Source organism: Carcharodon carcharias, chromosome 21, assembly GCF_017639515.1.
Source record: "Carcharodon carcharias isolate sCarCar2 chromosome 21, sCarCar2.pri, whole genome shotgun sequence".
Classification (NCBI taxonomy): domain Eukaryota; kingdom Metazoa; phylum Chordata; class Chondrichthyes; order Lamniformes; family Lamnidae; genus Carcharodon; species Carcharodon carcharias.
In genome coordinates, this window is record NC_054487.1 from 71,500,204 (window position 1) to 71,519,456 (window position 19,253).

General features: G+C 43.5%; 1 protein-coding gene across 1 annotated transcript in view; it reads right to left on the minus strand.

Moving 5' to 3' along the window:
* LOC121293181 (protein kinase C-binding protein NELL2-like) overlaps nt 1-18,252 on the minus strand; it is a 296,910-nt gene extending 278,658 nt beyond the window's left edge. Inside the window, exons 1-2 of the mRNA XM_041215961.1 lie at nt 18,171-18,252; nt 17,372-17,500 (exon numbers count right to left, since the gene is read on the minus strand). Of these exons, the coding sequence (XP_041071895.1) occupies nt 17,372-17,500; nt 18,171-18,222 (181 nt within the window). The 5' untranslated portion in view covers nt 18,223-18,252. The remainder of the gene's footprint in view (nt 1-17,371; nt 17,501-18,170) is intronic.
* Nucleotides 18,253-19,253: the final 1,001 nt, after the last annotated feature.

The window sequence follows — 19,253 nt, forward strand, 5'->3', positions numbered from 1 at the left end:
CCCACCAGCCTGGGACCTTAGCTAAATCCATGAAAATCCTCTACCCACTATATTGCACCTGCCTGAGGTTCTGTCTGAATTCTATCTGCCACTTGTGATGTCTAGATGCTAAACTGAACAGTAGTAGAATAATACAGAGAGAGAGGGAAGAAAAATAAAATCCAGCAGAAGAGAAGTGAAACACATGGTCTGATTTTAATTGCACTTGACTGGCGGAAATCAGCTGGCACGGGTCAGTTAAAAGAATGGAGCTGTCAATCTGGCAGGTTTGGCTGTGGGGCCATGCATTCTCTTATTTAAAAGCGACTCTGCCAGTAAGATCAGCAGGGCCTTCACATTCCCGGTCTTGACAGGGTCACCTCCTGCTCTCCTCCGCACCCTCCCCAGCTCCTCAGAAATATCAGGGCCACAGCATGAGACACCAGGAGGAGGAATGAGAAAAGAGAGGGTAGAGGCATAAGATAAGACGGAAAAGAAAAAGCAGAGCAATGCAAAAAGACAGAGAGAGGTGCAGACTTTGAAGCAGCAAAGTGCAGATACAGAGGATCGGGAAGGACACAGAAACAGGAGGGCACATAAAGAGACAAAGCAACACCACAACGTGAAGACATATAGAAAACAGGGAGATCATTGTCACTTTCAGCACTTGGTTGGTAATCTGATGGAGTGGATTGCCTGCCTGTTGTCAATTCACCCAATTTTCATTTCCATTGATTTTCAGGTGGGTTCTATGGCCGGCAGATGATCTCCTCCACCAGTTTACCAAATAAGTGATGAAGGAGAAAATTACCCCCAAAGATTCATAGGACTCACAGTTAACTTAACCACAGGAAATTCATTCATTGTGAAAATAAATCATGAGCCTGAATTTCATGTTCCCCTGCCGGTGGGCTTTGAGGTGTGGGGATGGGGGGGGCATCAGAGTGTGAAATAGCTCGAACGGGCTTCTTGCCTCAGACAGGCTGCCTGCCCTTTCCCCAACTGAAGCCCTTAAGTGGCCAATTACTTAGGCTGCTGGCAGGATTTCCCAGGTGTGGGGGAAGCCTGAAAATGATCGGGTTTAGGTCTCGGGCAGGAATGGTGTGGGGGTCACCTCCATCAGAAGCCCCCTTCTAAATTTGGGCACCCACCCCCCTGCCCCCCACTTAAGGTCCAATGACCTCGGGTCCACCCTCCCCATCCCCCACCCCGGCCTCTCCCCCAACACCCCAATCCCCCACTATCCACCCCCACCCAGGCCTTCCCTACCCTCCCCGCCCCGAGACCCTGAAAACTCACCTTTCCATGCTCTCCCGGAACATTGGCTGCATGAACTTCCACCTCTGTCCACTGCGGCTCCCGTCGCTGCAGGGACCAGAGAGCTGCCGGCCAATCAGATTGACCAGCTCCCTAAGGTGGGGCTTCCTCCGGAGTGAGGAACTTTAACTGGCAGCAGGGCAGGCAGAGTCAGCCGTGATGTGTTCCCTGCCACTTCCTCAGATAGCAGATCGGGAAACCATGCCATCTGGAATATATCCTGGCCATGAGATTTGAATCCAGAAATTACCTTGTCCAATGTCATTGCCTGAATGCTCAACGCTTTCATGTTAAAACCTTTTGTTCCTAACACATTATTAAATACAGCAACACAGTATCTGCTTTTCTGTATATTGTTTTTCCTTACAAAAGCTTTCGCACATCTCTTCTGAATTCCCAGCCCATAGTGGATTACTGCGTTCACAAGTGGATTTGTTAAGTTTCACAGTACAACCGGGCTTCTCTTTGACAAGGTCAAGCTACAACTTAGTTGTGGTTTGACCCTATTGACTAAAGGTCGTTTAAAAGACTATGTACTGCTGACCTCATGTCTAATATGCTGCACAAACATCAGACCGAATGAAGTTACTTCAAATACCTTACAGGCAACAAAATGGAGGATTCACAGTGTTGAGAAGGGGATTTGCTACCCTTTCAAAATGTAAAATATTTTTGCTTGTCTGTAATTAGGTACTCTGTAGATATGTAATGGCAATTCATGTCTCAAAAATGCTACCATGTCACATCTTGTTTTAGTATTATTTGTGCTTGATATTTAAAGCAATAATGATAACCAGCTCTTTGACAACAAACAATTTAACTTAACTGCTTAAAACTGCAATGATTCTCTTTTAAAAAGTACTTTTCTGAGTGAAGAATTTTTGTCACTTAGTCCAAAATCCCACAGCTTAAACTTGCAAATCAAGGACACATAGCCTCAGTGAAACATTAGCTCTGTAACAGATAAAATCAATGATGCAGAGTCTGAGAGAAAACAATTAATAAAAAGGGCAGAAGGAAAATTGAATTACAGCAAATCCTATGGGGGTAAAAAAAAAAGCTCAAGCTAACAGAAATAATCTTTTTGGTGAACATAGAGGTTAACAAATATTTTAAATGAAATAATGTGGAATTAAGAGAAACAGGTGTCAGATTTTATGCGACACATTTGAACTCAGTCCATCCAGCAGAATTAGGGTAATAGGGGTTAAAATAGTTGTGGTAAACTTAACAGTTAAGCATAAGGCCTCTTAAGTATGTAAATTTGAGGCCTGGCGCATGTTAAAGGAGCCTTTTGGCAAAGTCATATTGACCAGAGCCTTCAAGATTCGCCAGCCTCCGTGGCAACCAACCAAAGGCAAACTTATGGGGGTTTTTTGTCAAAAGCACTCTCCTATGGTACCTGAAGAACCAGAAGTCCAGCCCCAACTCCAAAGGAGTCGTGATCAGAGCCTACCCCACACCGTTCCAGTCCTTCTCCCAGGACTTAATTGAGGGTCACTGCCAGCAATTCAGGCAGCCAAAAATCAGTTGCCCCCATGGGGCAGGACCAGCACTAATAGCTCACTCCAAGTATGCCAATGAGGGCTGAGTAATGGTTTCTACTGATCTTTGGGCTTCCTGCTTCAGGAGCGCACTAGTTCCTCAGCACTAAGCGTGGGCCTAAAAATGGGCTCAGACTCATTTCTACCCCATAATTTTCCTTGGGTAGGAATTTATTTAGAAGAGCTGAAGTACTGTGCGTTTTCACTGAGCAGATATTAATTCATTCCTTGGCAATGCCTTTGGATGATTCAAACACATGTGGTACTTTAATAGAATCATCAATAAATGATGAAGCAGTTCAGAAGCAATCACATCAAAGTGTTCATCTTGCCACCATTGTGTATGTGCTGGATACTATGACACGGGATGCTGTATGTCAAGGTGTTTCAATCAGGAAATGCTTTCAAAATCAGAAACAGTGAAATCCCATTGGCCAAAAAGGAAAGGAATGGCAGAGGACAGCTTCATTGGGAATTTTTCTTTTAGGTAATAATCCTGAAGACTCAAATGACATTTTTAATAAAGTCAATTAATTTACAGATCAATTTCTTTGTTTTTTTTTTATAAACACTGCTTTTCTCACCTTCCTTCTCAGGTGCTCCTCATTCCACAACAAGAACCCCAGCTGAGTGTGTAAAGCAGAGAACCTGCTCGCAGGCCTGTGCCAATGCTACAGCTGAGCCAGCAGTGAAAAGCGTGGGAGCAGCCTTACATGATTTGTGCCGGTTTTTTTAGCCATTGAATGGCCAGCTAACTCAATAGCTTACTTTATATATGCAGAATTCCAGCTCCCTGCCACATCTTATCATTCTGTGTTTTAAAAAAAGACACAAAATAAAATTATGGGAAGTTGTGACTTTCATTCACGTCAGGACCTAATTTTATCATTGCTCAGATGCTATGTACTCAAGCCTGCCTCTCACACTGGCCACTGTGTTCTCTCAGGATCAGGCATAATGACAGATACAAAGTAAGCCTTCCTTGAAATAAGCTGAACAGAAACATACAACTACGATCCCTGTGCCTCAGCTAACTTGTCACTTGACCGTCCTGGCAGAGTAGCAAGAGTTTTTCCTCACTCTTTATTCTTCAGGGTTCTGAGTTTATTTGCATAAATATCCTCAAATAATCTAGCTGATTGCTAGTTGCAGAGTTACAAACTTATCTATCTGAACAAATGTAGCCTGAGGTATGATGATCCTTTGTTAAACAAAATGCTTTAGATCAGATGAGAAAATATCAATTTACATGCCACAATAGCAACTCAAACTCCAAAAATATTAAAATATCTTTCCACCTTAAAATCGTCTTTGTAGGTGATCGAAGTATCATCGGAATGATATGCTTACGTTCTTGAGAAATGTTGTTGTCTATTCCTTTTCACTTAAAACTTACTCTATTCAATGTTGCCATTATTATTCTGACTGACTCAGAAACCATTTGTCTGCTTTTCCAGCAACTGAATATTAATCTTTTGCCAGCTAATAAGCTCCATCTAAGGCATTGAAGTTGAGCTCGGCAATGCCTGTTGCCATTTCTCTGTTCACTATTTTAACAAAGGAATTTCACATAAATTTACAAAATCATTTGTTATTAACATTGCATGCTGCGATTTAAATATATTAGCCTACTTTGAAGGCTGGGTTCCCTCAGCTTAATTTCATTTCACTCTCCCCATCCCGCCAGCTTCACAATATCTTAATTCACTTTAATCAGCTTTCAGAATTTTTTATACCATGCTTTGAACTGAGCTAGGGAGGGCTGCCCTCAAAATCCAATTACCTCAGTGGCTGCGATTTGCCTGTTGCCTAATTGTAACATCAATAATAAAATTCAAACAATATTGCTTTGGCGTTTATAAATATTAATGTGGTCGATCCACACCCATTTCCCTTTGTTCCCTTTTCATGGAATTTCTCCCTGTCTCCTGGTACTTATCTTCTATTTCTTATTCAGCGTTGCCTTTTGCAAATGCAAAGTTGGCATGGTGTTGAAATGCAGTACTGTTCCCCCTCTCTATTTTCTTTCACATCAGGCAGAATTTCACAGGTCTCTATATATTTATTTATCCACTTTCTCCTTTCACTTCTCCTCTCCTGATCTTTCTCTCTCACTGTCACTGATGTGCAAAATATGCATCCCCAGAGAGACAGCCTCCTGGGATTTATGGTAGCGCCTGCTCATGCTCCGAAGTAAATAAATTCACGTAAAATGTGTTCATTTTCTGCCTTCACTCTCCTCCCCTTTCCAATTTGTGTTTTGTATATTTGACCTCTGCCATCCCTTATCATTATTGCACAGTATCCAATTGTGAAGTGGTCCATCTTTTACAGAATGATTCATTTATACATGTCAGATCCTCATTTCCAGGTTATATCTTTTATGCTCATATATTCATTCTTAAACACAACAGCCATTCGAGCCTTAGCCTGTTCTTTACAAACTATCATTCTCATTTCTCAAAAGGACTGGGTTAAATTGAAGTACAGAAATGCTACCCAGTACATATGGTAACCCCTTCTGCTGCTGGAGTTTTGTTGCCAGTTCTGTAATAATGACAAATATTAGTAATCAATGCAGGAGCAACCAAAGAAATTTATAGCATTTCAGCAAGAATTACGGGGAGGCTTTTCCTCCTTCCTGCATCTTCACCTATAAGATTGAGTGGGTGCTGCAAATACTGGAAAATCACTCAGCGAGGAGCACATGCCTGTATTCATAGGGAAGAATTTTCCTGTCGGCAAGCGGGGGCAGGGCCCGCTCGCCGACGCTTACGTTGATGCGCAGTGACGTCAGGCGGGCGTCCCGAGGTCACCGCGCATCATTTAGCTTGTCGGTTCGGTGGGCATCACACCTGCCGAATTGTCAAAGGCCTATTAAGGCCATTAACAAAGTAATGAAAGTTGCCAAGAATGTTGCCTGTCCAACCTTAAGGTTGGCGGGCGGGCGAAGAGACCAGGCGGCCTCCGCATTTTTCATGAAACCTCATCCACGGGCAGGTTAAGGTTTCATGAAGGGTTTATTAATTAAATAAAAATTTTTGAAAAAATTAATGGACGTGTCCCAGCTCATGTGACAGTTTCATGTCCTTAAATTTTTTTTTCACCTTTATTAAATTTTCCAGGACTTAAACTAATCTCCCCGAGGCCTCTCCATGCCTCAGGAAGATTTCTGTCCCATTTCGTGCGTATGTGCATGAAGGAGCGCAAGCCCTGACTGAGGGAATTCCTCCCCCCCAGCCCGCAAAGGGAGCGCACAGCGCTTCCGGGTGTGCGTCATGCTTTAATTGGCCCGCCCATGTAAAATGGCGGCACGCACCTGATCGGGGGCACCGATTGGATTTGCGCTCGCTCCCGCCCGCCCCAGCACAACCCCGCCCTCAGCCCCCCCCCTCCCCCAACGGGTGGAAAATTCAGCCCTTTGAATCCTTTAGCACAGAGGGAGGCCATTCAGTCCATTGTGTCTGTGACGGCTCTTTGAAGCATTTATCGAATTAGACCCATACCCCTTCTCTTTCCCCATAGCCCTGCAAATTTAATTTAATGGATGGAAATAACAGGAAGGGTCTTTTAAAGGCATGTGCTCACCTTGACTGATATTCCTGTATTTTCTGCACCTAGGCAATCCAATAGCTCCAGACATAAGACCCATCATCTTTTTAAATAGAGTAAATCCTGTATCTAACAAAGTCAACTCTCAGTTCTGAAAAGAGAAAAAAAATACCATCGCTTTAACTTTGGTATCACAATTAAGCCAGGACCTCCACAGAAAAAAAAACTGATTTACATTCATGGAGTACCTATCACAAGGTTGAAACGTTTCAAAGGGCTTTACACAATGAGGATAGTTGTCACTTTCGGTGGGAGTGTAAACTTATTTCCCACTGCCCAATTTAGTTTTCCATTGACTTGACAGCAAAGGAACATCAAGCAGGGTTTTTACTGATACTTCTCTGTCCCAGCCAAAGTGAAAATGACCTCCAATGAATGGCTTTTGGAATGCCGTCACTGTCATTGGCAAATTCACCAGTCACTCTGTCCCAGCAGTAATCCCATAGAAAACATTGGAGCATTCAATGGGACCAGATCTGGATAAGGAGAAACCCATAAAATATTGATGGGTTATGCCTCAACAGGACTGTGACCAATGACCACACAGTTAACAAGTGCTGTAGGAGATGGTTTAAGTCAATTTCAGCAGGGAGAAAACACTAGGATGAAGCACCAGAGAGGAGATACAAGATACACAGAGGACTGAGAGAGACAAACATCATTAGGATGAAGAATAGTCCAGAAATACCAGGCATCAGATGGAAGGAAATGGAAGGCACACTAAGACAGATTTAGATTGACTGTGAAAATGCATGGAGCACAATTGGTGAGGTGCAGGCACAGGTAATTACATGAGATTATGATACAATTACTATAACTGAGACCATGTTCAAGCAAGGGGAAGAATGGGCACTTATTATTCCTAGCTAAGCTGTATTCATGAAAGGTCATTCATTGAGTTCCTTGGCTTATTGTCTGCTGGTGTTTTATCCTGAGCCATGTTCTTGGCACTTTTTGTCAGTGGTGGTTTGCCATTGACTTTCACTCTCAGAGGCAGGGCGAGGAAGGAGGTCCCAAGCCAGAACCAGATTCGAACCTTTGGTGTTGGCATTATTCTGAACCACATGCTAGCCAACTAAGCTATCCCCACTTTCTGAAAGATAATGAAGGAAGAAAAGTCCAAGGAGGGTGGCGGATGGCAGTATTTATCAAAGATATTGTTACACATTAGAAAGGGATGATTTACTTGAGAGTTCAAAGACAGAATCTATTTGGTCAGAATTGAGGAACAATAGAGAAGCTATTATGGAGCCAGGTATATAGTATAGATGACCTAATAATGGGACAAATGAGAAGTGAAAATTTGCAGGCAAATTGCAGAAAAATGCAACAACAATCGAATAGTGAAAATGGGGGACTTCCATTATCCTAGTAGAGGCTGAAAAAAGAGCAAAGGGAAGCAGGAATTTCTGAAATGTGCACAAGAAAATTTCCTTGATTACCATGAGCCGAAATGAGGATAGAAGCAATGCAGGATCTTGTTCTGGGGAATGAAGTGAGGTAAGTGGAGCATGTTTCAGTGGGACAGCTTTTAAGAAACAGTGATCATAAAATCATTAGGTCTGAGGTGGTTATAGAAAAGTACAAGTAAAAATTAAATGTGAAAATACTTAACTGAAGGAGGGTTCATTTCAATGAGTTGGAAAGTGATTTGGCCTAGGTGGAATTGAATCAAAGATTGATCAATATAACAGTCGGTGTGCAATGAGATGACTTCAAAGAGGATGCAGTTCGGGTACAGGCCAGTCACATTTCATGAGATGAAAGGAAGGGCATCCAAAGCTAGAACTCCCATGGATGGGTGAAGAGATAGAGATTAAAGTGAAACAGAAAAAGGAGGCTAATGAAAAATATTGGGTTTGTAACTCAGTTGATAACCAAGCTGAAAGAAAAAAGTACAACAGGGAACTGAAATAGGAAATAAGAGAGACAATGTAAGTGAATGAGAATTGATTAGCGGGTAATATAAAAGAGAACCTGAAAATATTTTATAAACATATAAATAGTAAAATGGTCAAAGAAAGAGTAAGGACAATTAGAGACCAAAAAGGAAATCTTCATGTGGAGGCAGACGACATGGCTGAGGTACAAAATGACCACTTTGCATTTTTCTTCACTAAAGAATCTGTTGCCAATGTCATAGTGAAGGAAGAGGCAATCGAGAAATTGGATAAAATAGACAAAGAAGTGGTACTTTAAAGGTTGGCAATGCTCAAAGTAGAAAAGTCATCCAGTCTTGATGGGATGCATCCTCGGCTTCTGAGGTTAGGGATTACAGGGGTTCTGGCAACAGTCTTCCAATCCTCCTTAGCTACAGGGGTGATGTCAGAGGACTGAACAATAGCAAATCTTATACCCCTGTTCAAAACAGAGGAGAGGAATAAATCTAACAACTACAAAGCAGTCAGCTTAATATCAGAGGCGGGGAAACTTTTCGAGAAATTAGCTCAGGAAAAAATTAATTGGCAGTTGGAAAAACAAGGGTTATTAAATGAAAGCCAGCACAGATTTATTGAAAGCAAAATATGTTTGACTAACTTGATTGAGTTCTTTGATGATGTAATGGAAAGGGCTGATGAGGGTAGCGTGATTGATATATGTATGAACTTTCAAAAGGCTCTCCATAAATACCAGATAATCAACTTTTCAGCAAAATTGAAACCACTGGAATAAAAGGGACAGTGGCTGCATGGATATGATATTAGCTAAGAGACATCAGGCAGACACTAGTGGTGAATAGTTGTTTCTCAGACTGGGGAAGTATGCTGTTCTTGTTGATATATATTAATGACCTGGAATTGGGTATAAAGGGCATAATTTCAACGTTTGCAGATGGCACAAAACTCAGAAATGCAGTAGAAAATGAGAAGGATAGCAACAAATTCAAAAGGCACAGACATGAAGAAATGGACAGACACATTACAGATGAAAAGTAGCACAGAAAAGTATGATGTGGTTCACTTCAGTAGAAAGAATGAGGAGAGGTAATATAAAATAAATGGTACAATTTTAGAAGCGGTGCAGGAGGAGAAACCTGGGAACGTACTTGAACAAGTCTTTGAAGGTGAGAGGACTAGTTGGGAAGGCTGTTAAAAAGACATACGGGATCCGTGGCTTTCAAAATAAAGGTGCAGAGCTGAATTTTCGGGTCCCCACCCCCACCGAGATGGGGAACAGAGATGGGCAATGGTGGGGGGGGACCTGAAAATACCAGCACCAGCCGGCATGATAATGGCTGAATAGGGTTTCCTGACCTGGGAAGACAACCTCCCCCCCAACGAGACAGGCAGGCAATTCTGTTCATTAAGTGCCTTGTTAAAGGCATTTTAAGGAGGTCAATTGGGATTTTGCAGTCGGTCACCAGTTTTTTGACGTGACAGGAGGGGCAGATCAAACACCTAGAGAGGGGCACCCAACAGCAGGTTGAGTTGTCAGTGCGTCAGACAGGCCTACAGGCTCTCTCTGCCTGTCTGGATTGGGTTAAAGTCAAAGGTCACAAGGAGTTACCCCTCACCCCCATCCCCCTCACCACCACCACCACAACACTTCCCCCATCCCCAACAGTGGTGGCTTGGTTGCGTTCTCTGTTTCTGAATTTTTTTTTCCAATAAATGGCTGAGATGACACCTTCTTATTGAGGGGCCCTCTCAGATACTTACCTTGCACCGCAGCCAGCTGCTTCCCTTAAGCTGAAAATCCTCTGACTGGCTTTCCAGTTTCAAGAGTCCACCCACTCTTAATTGAACAGGGAACTTGCCTCAATGCCAAGTAAGGGCTAGCCCAAGTGAAAATCTTAACTTTAATCAGTTTCCCACTGGAGGTGGGTCAGGGCCGGATCTGTTATAAAAAAAATAGTCCATAGAGTACAAAAGCAAGGAAGTTATAGTAAACCTCTATAAAACACTGTTTAGGCTCCAGCTGGAATACTGCAGCCAGTTCTAGGCATCGCACTTTAAAAAGGAAGTCAAGGTCTTGGAGAGGATGCAGACAAGATTTACTAGTAAGTGAATAAGAAAAAGAGCTTATAGCTTATAGAGTTCTGAGGATGAATCATTCTGGACTCGAAATATTAACTCTGTTCCTCTCTCCACAGATGCTGCCAGACCTGCTGAGTTTTCCCAGCATTTCTGCTTATATTTACGAGTTTATAGTCAGTAACTGACCTTAGAATCATGATTAATATTCACAAGCATTCAGAATCTGCATCTGCCTGTCTAAGAGGATGAAGCACAAGTGAGAAACATTTTCACTGATAGGATGTTATAAATACCGTACACTAGCACAGACAAAATCAAAACCAAAACAACTCTTGAATAATTTTTATGTCATTAGCGATATTGGAGGTAAATTTCCTGATCTACCACCACCTATGAAGCAGATGATCTACTGAAAATCATGAAAAGCAGTATTTACAGCGTTTCTTCAGGGTTTCTGCAGATTTTCTGCCAAAGTTGTGGCAATCAGTCAAAAGAAGCAGCACAGAAATTCTTCCCCTTTGTATCAATTATATTAGTTACATCCAATTTACAGGGCATTGCGAAGACCCATGTGCTGGGAGAAGTCTGTATTTTCTTTTGTGCAAAATCCTTTTATGACCAAAGTGGGCTGGGGACTATTCAGAAAGAGGATTAATTAGGTTCCTGACATCATTACATTCCAAGAAATGCTCAGGTTACCTGGGGTTGCCATCAGGATGAACAGCCAAGAGCAAAGAATAAATAGAAAGCATTGCAGTCAGGTTGGGTCAGCCAGTGTTTTCTGTTTGGCAGTTCAGAGTACACAGAGAATTCATGTAAAGAGGAGACAAGCAATTTCTCTCCAAAGTTTCTGTTTGGAAATCTTTAGATTTCCTAGTGTTGAAGCAGGTCTCTGAGAATAGAGCAGAAACTGTGCTACTTGTCTGTTATCCAGTTGGAAAGACCAGAAAGCTGAAGCCGGGGAGGGTTGCCAGCACCCACAAGACAGTTTAAAAGAGTTGGAGAAGGGAGTCTCCAGGGATTCTATGGCATCAGAACTGCCATGACCCGAGTGAGAGAGGGCTTGTAGACAGCCACCTTGTCAGTGTTGACCATATCCGAGGAATTTGAATGGAACAAAGCTGCTGGTGAATGCGACTCAAGGGCCAAAACAATTAAGTGGCATAGTAGAAGCTGAGTTGGAAAGACTGAGATCACATGTGGCCGTACATTTGTGCAGGAAGTAATGCAAGCACTTGTAACTATGTGAGGAGCATCTTTATTGTATCAACTAATTAAAGCAAAATTTACCTTTTTAGTTGAATTAATTAATGTTTGAATTAAGTTGATTTTGGTTGGTTTGTTACAGCAGAAGTTTCAAAAAGTGAAACCTTGTGCACGAGTTTTCTTTCCATTGGCTTCGTGGGGATTGCTTTCTTTTTAAGAAGTTATCGTTCTCTGTGGGTATATTTAACTGAAGAACTGCATTTCTTTTTTGAAGGGAACAATTAAAAAGTTTTAAAAGTTCAGCCTAATTTACTGCAGCAAATTCAGGTTAGTATCAGAGGTTTGGCACCAGAAGTAAAAGCCTCCTAAAACTACCTTTACAGAGCTAGGCTGGTGCAATATTCATAAATCGTTTATTGAAAACTGAATTGTAGTGAATTGTACACTGAAGTATATTTTTTCAGTCTTATGTAGCCAATGGATATTAAATAAATGCCATTTCTACAAATCACTCTGGCAAACACAATCAGTCAATTTGCTTTAAAGCTTCATAGGCAAAGAATCATGGTGTCACCACATTTTCATACAATTGATTCTAATCGTCAGCAATGCAGCTTTATTTTTATGGTGAATGCACATCCCCCCAAACTACAAATTAAGAGGTGTCATATGTAACCTCAGAAGTTCAGGGAAGTTACAACCGTTCCTGATAAAACAAATAGGAAATGAAGGGGTGGCAGGGGGAAGGTGGGGGTGAGGGGAGGTGGGGGGTGGGGGCGGGGGGGGGTGGGGGGGGGGGGGGGGGGGCAGTGAGCGTAGGGTGAAATTTTAAAGGAATAGCAAAATGGGTGCAAAACCAGTGGAGTGGCACTCGGCCCACCTCTCTGTGCCAACATGAATTCTGAGCTATTTTGATGCCCTGGCCCATATTAACATGCCACCATTAAGCTGAGGTACCAACTGGGCAGGAAATTGACCACCTCCCACTCTAGGACAGTTGGCAGGTTAGGCATAGAAGAGGAGTGAAGCTACCCCAGGAGGGGCCATGAATGGACAGGCAGAGTGGTCTGAACTTTTTTGGGGAATCCAGGAAGGGCTCTTAAAAAAATTTGCAAGCTTCCTGGGCTATTATTTATTTACATGCAGCACCCAGCAGTCTCTTTAAGGACTGCTGGTTATGTCACTCAATGCTTGGTAAAACTGAACATGCAGAGTGCACGCTGTGCCCATTTTTCAGGTTTCATAGCCCCAGTTTGCATATTTAAGCAGTCCCACTCCTCTGTTCTTTCAGGTGAGTAGACTGTTTGTTAAATCACAGGTCAGCCTGAAAATTACATTATAAGGGCAATCATAAGGCCGCAGAGATGCCTAGCTCTAGTTTTCAGTTGTTGCTGCCTGTTATTCAAGCAGGTGAAAGAATTGGGCAGCTGGTAATTGAAAATTGCCCCCCAGAGCTTTGTGTGCTGGTAAACTAAAAACATTATTTCAGGAAGTGAGATCACTGCATTTCTTGTTTTTCCCAAACACCCTTAGCTCGGGTGGAGGGGGTGAGGTGGGGGAGGGGGTGTGGGCAGGGAGAAGGGGGGTGGGGAAGTGGCAAACTATAAATACCAGGCCCAGTGTCATTCTTTCCTTCGACTAAAGATAGTGTCAATTTTGTTCAGTTGACAATATTCTCAATTAGTGGGATTATGGTTCAAGCCACACTAAAGGACTTAAGCACATATGCTAAGCAGACAGAGGGGGTGCTGCATTGCTGGAAGTGCAGTCCTACTGTATCACATAAACATTAAAAAATTAATTCTAAAGAATTAGTTAAGCCTATTCAATGAAGGGCAGAAGTTCTCTGAATACCATGACCAACAGTTCTCCTTCAGCCAGCAATACAAAGCGTAGATTAATCAACCGTGCTTCTGATGGCTTGTTGTGGGTTCTTGCTTTACTTAATTTTTCAAGGGACGTGGGCACGGCTGGTTAGGCTAGCATTTGTTGCCCATCTCTAATTACCCTTGAAAAGGTGGTGGTGAGCTGTCTTCTTGAACAACTGCTGTTCATGTGGTGTTGGTATACCCACAGCACCATTAGAGATGGGTTTCCAGGATTTTGACCCAGCGACAGTGAAGGAATGGTGATATATTTCCAAGTCAGGATGGTAAGTGACTTGGAGGGGAACTTCCAGGTGGTGATGTTCCCATCTATCTGCTGCCCTCCTAAATGGTAGTGGTCATGGGTTTGGAAGGTGCTGTCTAAGGAGCCTTGTTGAATTCCTGCAGTGTATCTTGTAGATGGTAGACACTGCTGCTACTGTGCGTTGGTGGTGGGGAGAGTGAATGTTTGTGGATGTGGTGCCAATCAAGTGGACTGCTTTGTTCTGGGTGGTATTGAGCTTCTTGAGTATTGTTGAAGGTGCAGAAATACAGGCAAGTGATGATCATTCTACCACACTCCCAAATTGTGCCTTGTGGATGGTGGAGAGGATTTGGGGAGTCAGGAGGTGAGTTATTTGCTGCGAATACCCAGCTTCTGATATGCTCTTGTAGCCACAATATTTATATCGTTATCTGGTCAATGTTAACCCACCCCCCCCTCCCCTCCCACGATGTTGATGGTGGAGAATTTGGTGATGATAATGCCAGTGAGTGTCGCAGGAAGTGGATATACTCTCCACTGTTGCAGAAGTTAATGTCTGTCATTTGTGTGGTGTGGATGTTACTTGCCAATTATCAGCCCAAGGCTGAATGTCATCCAGGTCCTGCAACTTTATCTGTGGAATGTTAACAAATGCTGCTGTGTTTGTCTACATGATAGCCACCAGAATTCACACTTAAAAAATCATGAAGATGTGGCGATTGACACAACTCTATCAGCCTTTTGTACTTCAACAAAATCTGATGTGGTAGGATCTGACAAGGCAGTAAGGACTATGTTGATATGGTGTAATGACATCAATTGAATAATAATGTTAACTCCCTTTTGGCTTAATTTAGCACATAAACTATGGCCTAGAAGTTTTCTGGAACATAAAATCCCAAGTCAGGATGGTGAGTGGCTTGAAGGGGTACTTCCAGGTGCTTGTGTTATTATGTGTCTACTGCACTTGTCCTTCTAGATTGTAGCAATCGTGGGTTTGGAAGGTGCTGTCTAAGGAGGCTTGGTGAATTCCTGCAGTGCAGCTTATAGATGGTACCCACAGCTGCCTTTTGTGTGTCAGTGGTGGAGAGAGTGAAGTTTGGGAATGGGGTGCCAATCAAGCAGGCTGTTTTGTCCTGGATGATGTCAAGCTTCTTAGGTGTTGTTGGAGCTGCACTCATCCAGGCAAGTGGGGAGTATTCTATCAAACTCCTGACTTGTGCCTTGTAGATAGTGGACAGGATTTGGGGAGTCAGGAGGTGAGTTACGCATCACACAATTCCTAGTCTCTGACTTGATTTTGTAGCCACAGTATTTATATGGCTAGTCCAGTTCAGTTTCTAGTCAATGGGAACCCCCCAGGATGTTGATAGTGGGGGATTCAGTGATGGCAATGCCATTGAATGTCAAGGGGAAATGGTTAGATTCTCTCTTATTGGAGATGGTCACTGCCTGGCACTTTTATGGCATAAATGTTGCTTACCAATTGTCAGCCCAAGCCTGGATATTGTTCAGGTCTTGCTGCATTTGGACATAGACTGTTTCAATATCTGAGGAGTTGCAAATGGTGCTGAACATTGTGCAATCATCAGCAAGCATCACCACATCTTATGATGGAAGGAAGGTCATTGATGAAGCAGCTGAAGATGTTTGGGCCTAGAACACTACCCTGAGGAACTCCTGCAGTGATGTCCTGGAACTGAGATGATTGACATCCAACAACAACCATCTTCCTTTGTGCTAGGTATGAATACAACCAGCGGAGAACTTTCCCCCGATTCCTGTTGACTCCAGTTTTGCTAGGGCTCCTTGATGTCACACTCGGTCAAGTGCTACCTTGATATCAAGGGCAGTCACTCTCACTGCACCTCTAGAGTTCAGTAATATCAGTTTGACCTGAAGCAGCCAAAACTAGCTGCATCAGAAAAAACAAGTCCAGATGTGATCTATCAGGCAGTCCTTCAAGGAGCAACTGCAGACTGCATCCAAAACAGGAAAAATACTTACCTAAATGGAGGAATGCTTCTCTGGACCACGTGAGCTGCAGCTGGTCACGGCTCTCCCCCAGTCACTGCTACGATTCCCCAGATCACCATCATTACTCTACCCCCATTCCCCCGCACTCCCACCATCCCCGCCTCTACCCAGTCCAACTTTCCCAACCATCACTACCATCCTGACTGAAACATGGACACTGCCTGCGCCCCCTTCCCCCCACCTCCGCCCCCCCCCCCCCCCCCCCCCCCCCCCCCGCCCAAACCCCAGACCCAAGATCATTTTCTCAAGGGCAACTGGAAGACATGAAATAAATGCTGGCCTTGACAGCAATGTTCATACTTCAAGAATGAACTTGTGCTAACACACCTATGCCAGAAGTGCACTGGTCCACCATTTTAATTTATGTCCAGTGAACTGGAACAACAACTTGCATTTATATGGAGCCTAAAACATAGAAGGTGCTTCACTGAACTGCCACCGATTAAAATTTGCTAAGCAAAGGCAATTAACACATTATTTCCAAAGTGAAGCAAACATAGCTCTAAACATAGCTCTAATGCTGAAGTCTCCAGCGTATCTATAGAGATTAGATGGCCAGACTCTGGATAGCCATACAAGTTAGTCTTACTCCAGCCTTGTGCTAAGGGAGGAACTTGCATTACAACTTTCACATCCGCATGACTTCCCAAAACCATCACATCGTTGCCAGACAGGTACTTTCTGAAATGTAGTCACTGTTGTCATGTAAGAAGCACAGAAGTCCATTTGCACACAGCAAGGTCTCACAAGCAGAAATATGATTTTTTTTTACAAATTTCTATGAAGCATTGTTTGTTTGCCTTCACGCGACGATGTTATTAAATGTGAAATGCCACGCTCCAAACATTACAGGAAAACATTAATAAATCCTGCATCAACGCTCAGGGAGAAATTGTCAGCATTGCACATATTTTCAATAGCCCTCAGTCAAGCGGAGCTGGGCGGCAGTAACTCCGCTGCATTATAAACACTGAGCCTTCACAGAAAGGATCTCACAGTCAATCTTCAGGGTCACTCCAGCTATTGATCAGCAACTTGTCCCAGGAATGCAACGGGTCCTGCCAAGTTATTTTGTCAAATTCTGGGCAGAGATTTTATTTTCCTCCCCAAATGAAATTCTTATTTTGCTTTTGTTTCCAATTAATAGATCTATAATTGTCAATTCATTGAGTGGTACTTTTTCTGTTTGTGAGATAGTTAATGAAATGCGACAAAGCTCTCGATCTTTTTTTTTACACCTGTTCGACCAGCCTGGTTGATATTTTATCCAGGCTTATCGCTCAGGTTAGTTTAACATACCGTCAGTCAAGTTTCTATTAATCATTGATAATCCTTTATTAAGCAAAAGGGGAAATTCTACTTTTTAACCTTATACAAGCCTAGTGATAGAACGCGCGGGCCGGTAACTGGTGGAAATCACGCCACACAAATCTACACTTCGTGTCCCGTTTGCACTGGTGCACACTCGGACCACTATCCTGTTCTCTAGGGCGAGTCGAAAGACCGGGCATGAAACTACACGGTCCTTTCAGGCGGGACTTGTTCAAAGGGGTAGGGGCCCCTGGTTACCTTGGAACAGAAAGGCTCTGCTGCCATTGCGGAATCCTGGAACCTGGGCAAGTCCCTCGGTCGTATCGCTCAGTTGCAATGCAGAGAAAACGTCAATTTCCAGGGCTGGATCGACGCCGAATCCTAAAACTGATATCAACCAGATGTTACTAGACTCACAGTCATCTCCGCTGGATCAGAAGCAAGTTGTCGATCTAAGTTACACCGTATTATGATGTTTTTTTTAAAAAAAATGACAGACCCCCTCTTCCGTTCTCATGTTTATTTACTTTTCATGTGCAAAAATCTCAGGAGCGGAAACAAAGCGACTGCAACTCAATAAATCTTGTTTGTATGTCTCAACTCGGAAAAGCATTCCCAAGCAGCCAGCTCAAATTGCTTCCTATCCAACACTCGGCTACCTTCTATTCCCCTAAAGAAAAAGTCTACTCTTCAATTTGATTAACTAGAAAACGCTCTGGTTTGAAACCGGCGGTTGCTAAATTCATCTACAGAATGTCAAACCCCTTGTTCATGTAAATGTTAAACCATTGTTAACCTACATGATGTTTAAGCCCCTTGTTCATCTATAGAGTGTTAAAACCCTTCTCCGCCTATATATTGTTAAAAGCCTTGCTGTTCTGTGGCTGTTAAAACCCTGCCCATCTACACGATATTAACTGCCTTCTCTTATCACAAGGGTGATAAGACCCCCTTGCCCATCCTCAGAGTGTTGAGACCCATGTCCCTCTGTAGGGCGTTAGACCCCTTGTTTCGTTCTACGGGCTTTTAAAACCCAGAGAAACGAGGCGACTGTTACCTTGTGCGATATGAAAAAGTGCGAGGACAGTTCTGAAGATCGCGAATGCCATCGTGGGGAGAACTCCTAGTCCATAATTATCCCAGCGCTTTCACCGCGGTTGAGGGCTGCCTCAAAAGTGGAAGCGAGCCGAAGTGGTGATGCGGATCAGGCCGAAAGAGAGAGAGAGAGCGGGAGAGACAAGAGACAGAGACACTGGCGACCATCAGCAGCCAGCCCAGCACATCACACAAGCTCCGGCTTCACAGCATCACCATGAAATCCAGTTGCGTTGGTTAAGGCGGTCTGGAGTGTGGGGAGTTTGATGGTCCGACCCAGGTCGGCAACCGTCAGGAGCAGGAGGATAACTGCTGGAGGATGAAAGAGGGAACCTGTTATGTGTCAGTCTCTGGAGAGCCTGAAGAGAGACTTGCTTTACCAGCGCTGTCGGGAGACACTAAAAAAAACACACAACTGGCAGTTCAGGGCTATTTACATCTCCTTGTGGGTTCCTCACAGGAGCGAAAATCTCCACCAACAAGCAAGTGCAGGGAGAATCTTTCTCGCTGTATCAGCCTTCAGCGCGCTGAGTGCCTCTAATCCACCCCTGAAGCCAGAATACTTTGAAACAAGATTTCCGGCGATAAAATCTGATTTATTTCACGGAATAATACCCCTTCTCATTTCGTCACACCCAACACCTACATAATAAAACAAAATACACAGCCCTGCCACCCACCACAGAAGGCAGGCAGAATTGATCGCCTGTTTTATGAGATTACTTTCTTTTCTCCCCTTATTGAGCTACATTTCTGGTGACCTGTGTGCTTTGCAACAGCGCTGACATTAGTGGCGCTATCTGATCGAATGGGAGCACATCTAATAGAACAGTGCGGGGGCTTAAAGGGCTCAGGTACCCTACCCCGCTGCACAGATGCGCCAGAAAGGTCCCCGGGGTCAATAAGGAAGACGGGTTTCAACAGTTTGGCCTGTGTTCCCTTTGGGCACTGATGGTTGATCTGATCAAGGTGTTTAAAATGCTTAGGATCGATATAGAGGAATCTTTGTCTCCGTTCCGGGAATCTAGAACGAAGGGGAATTAGT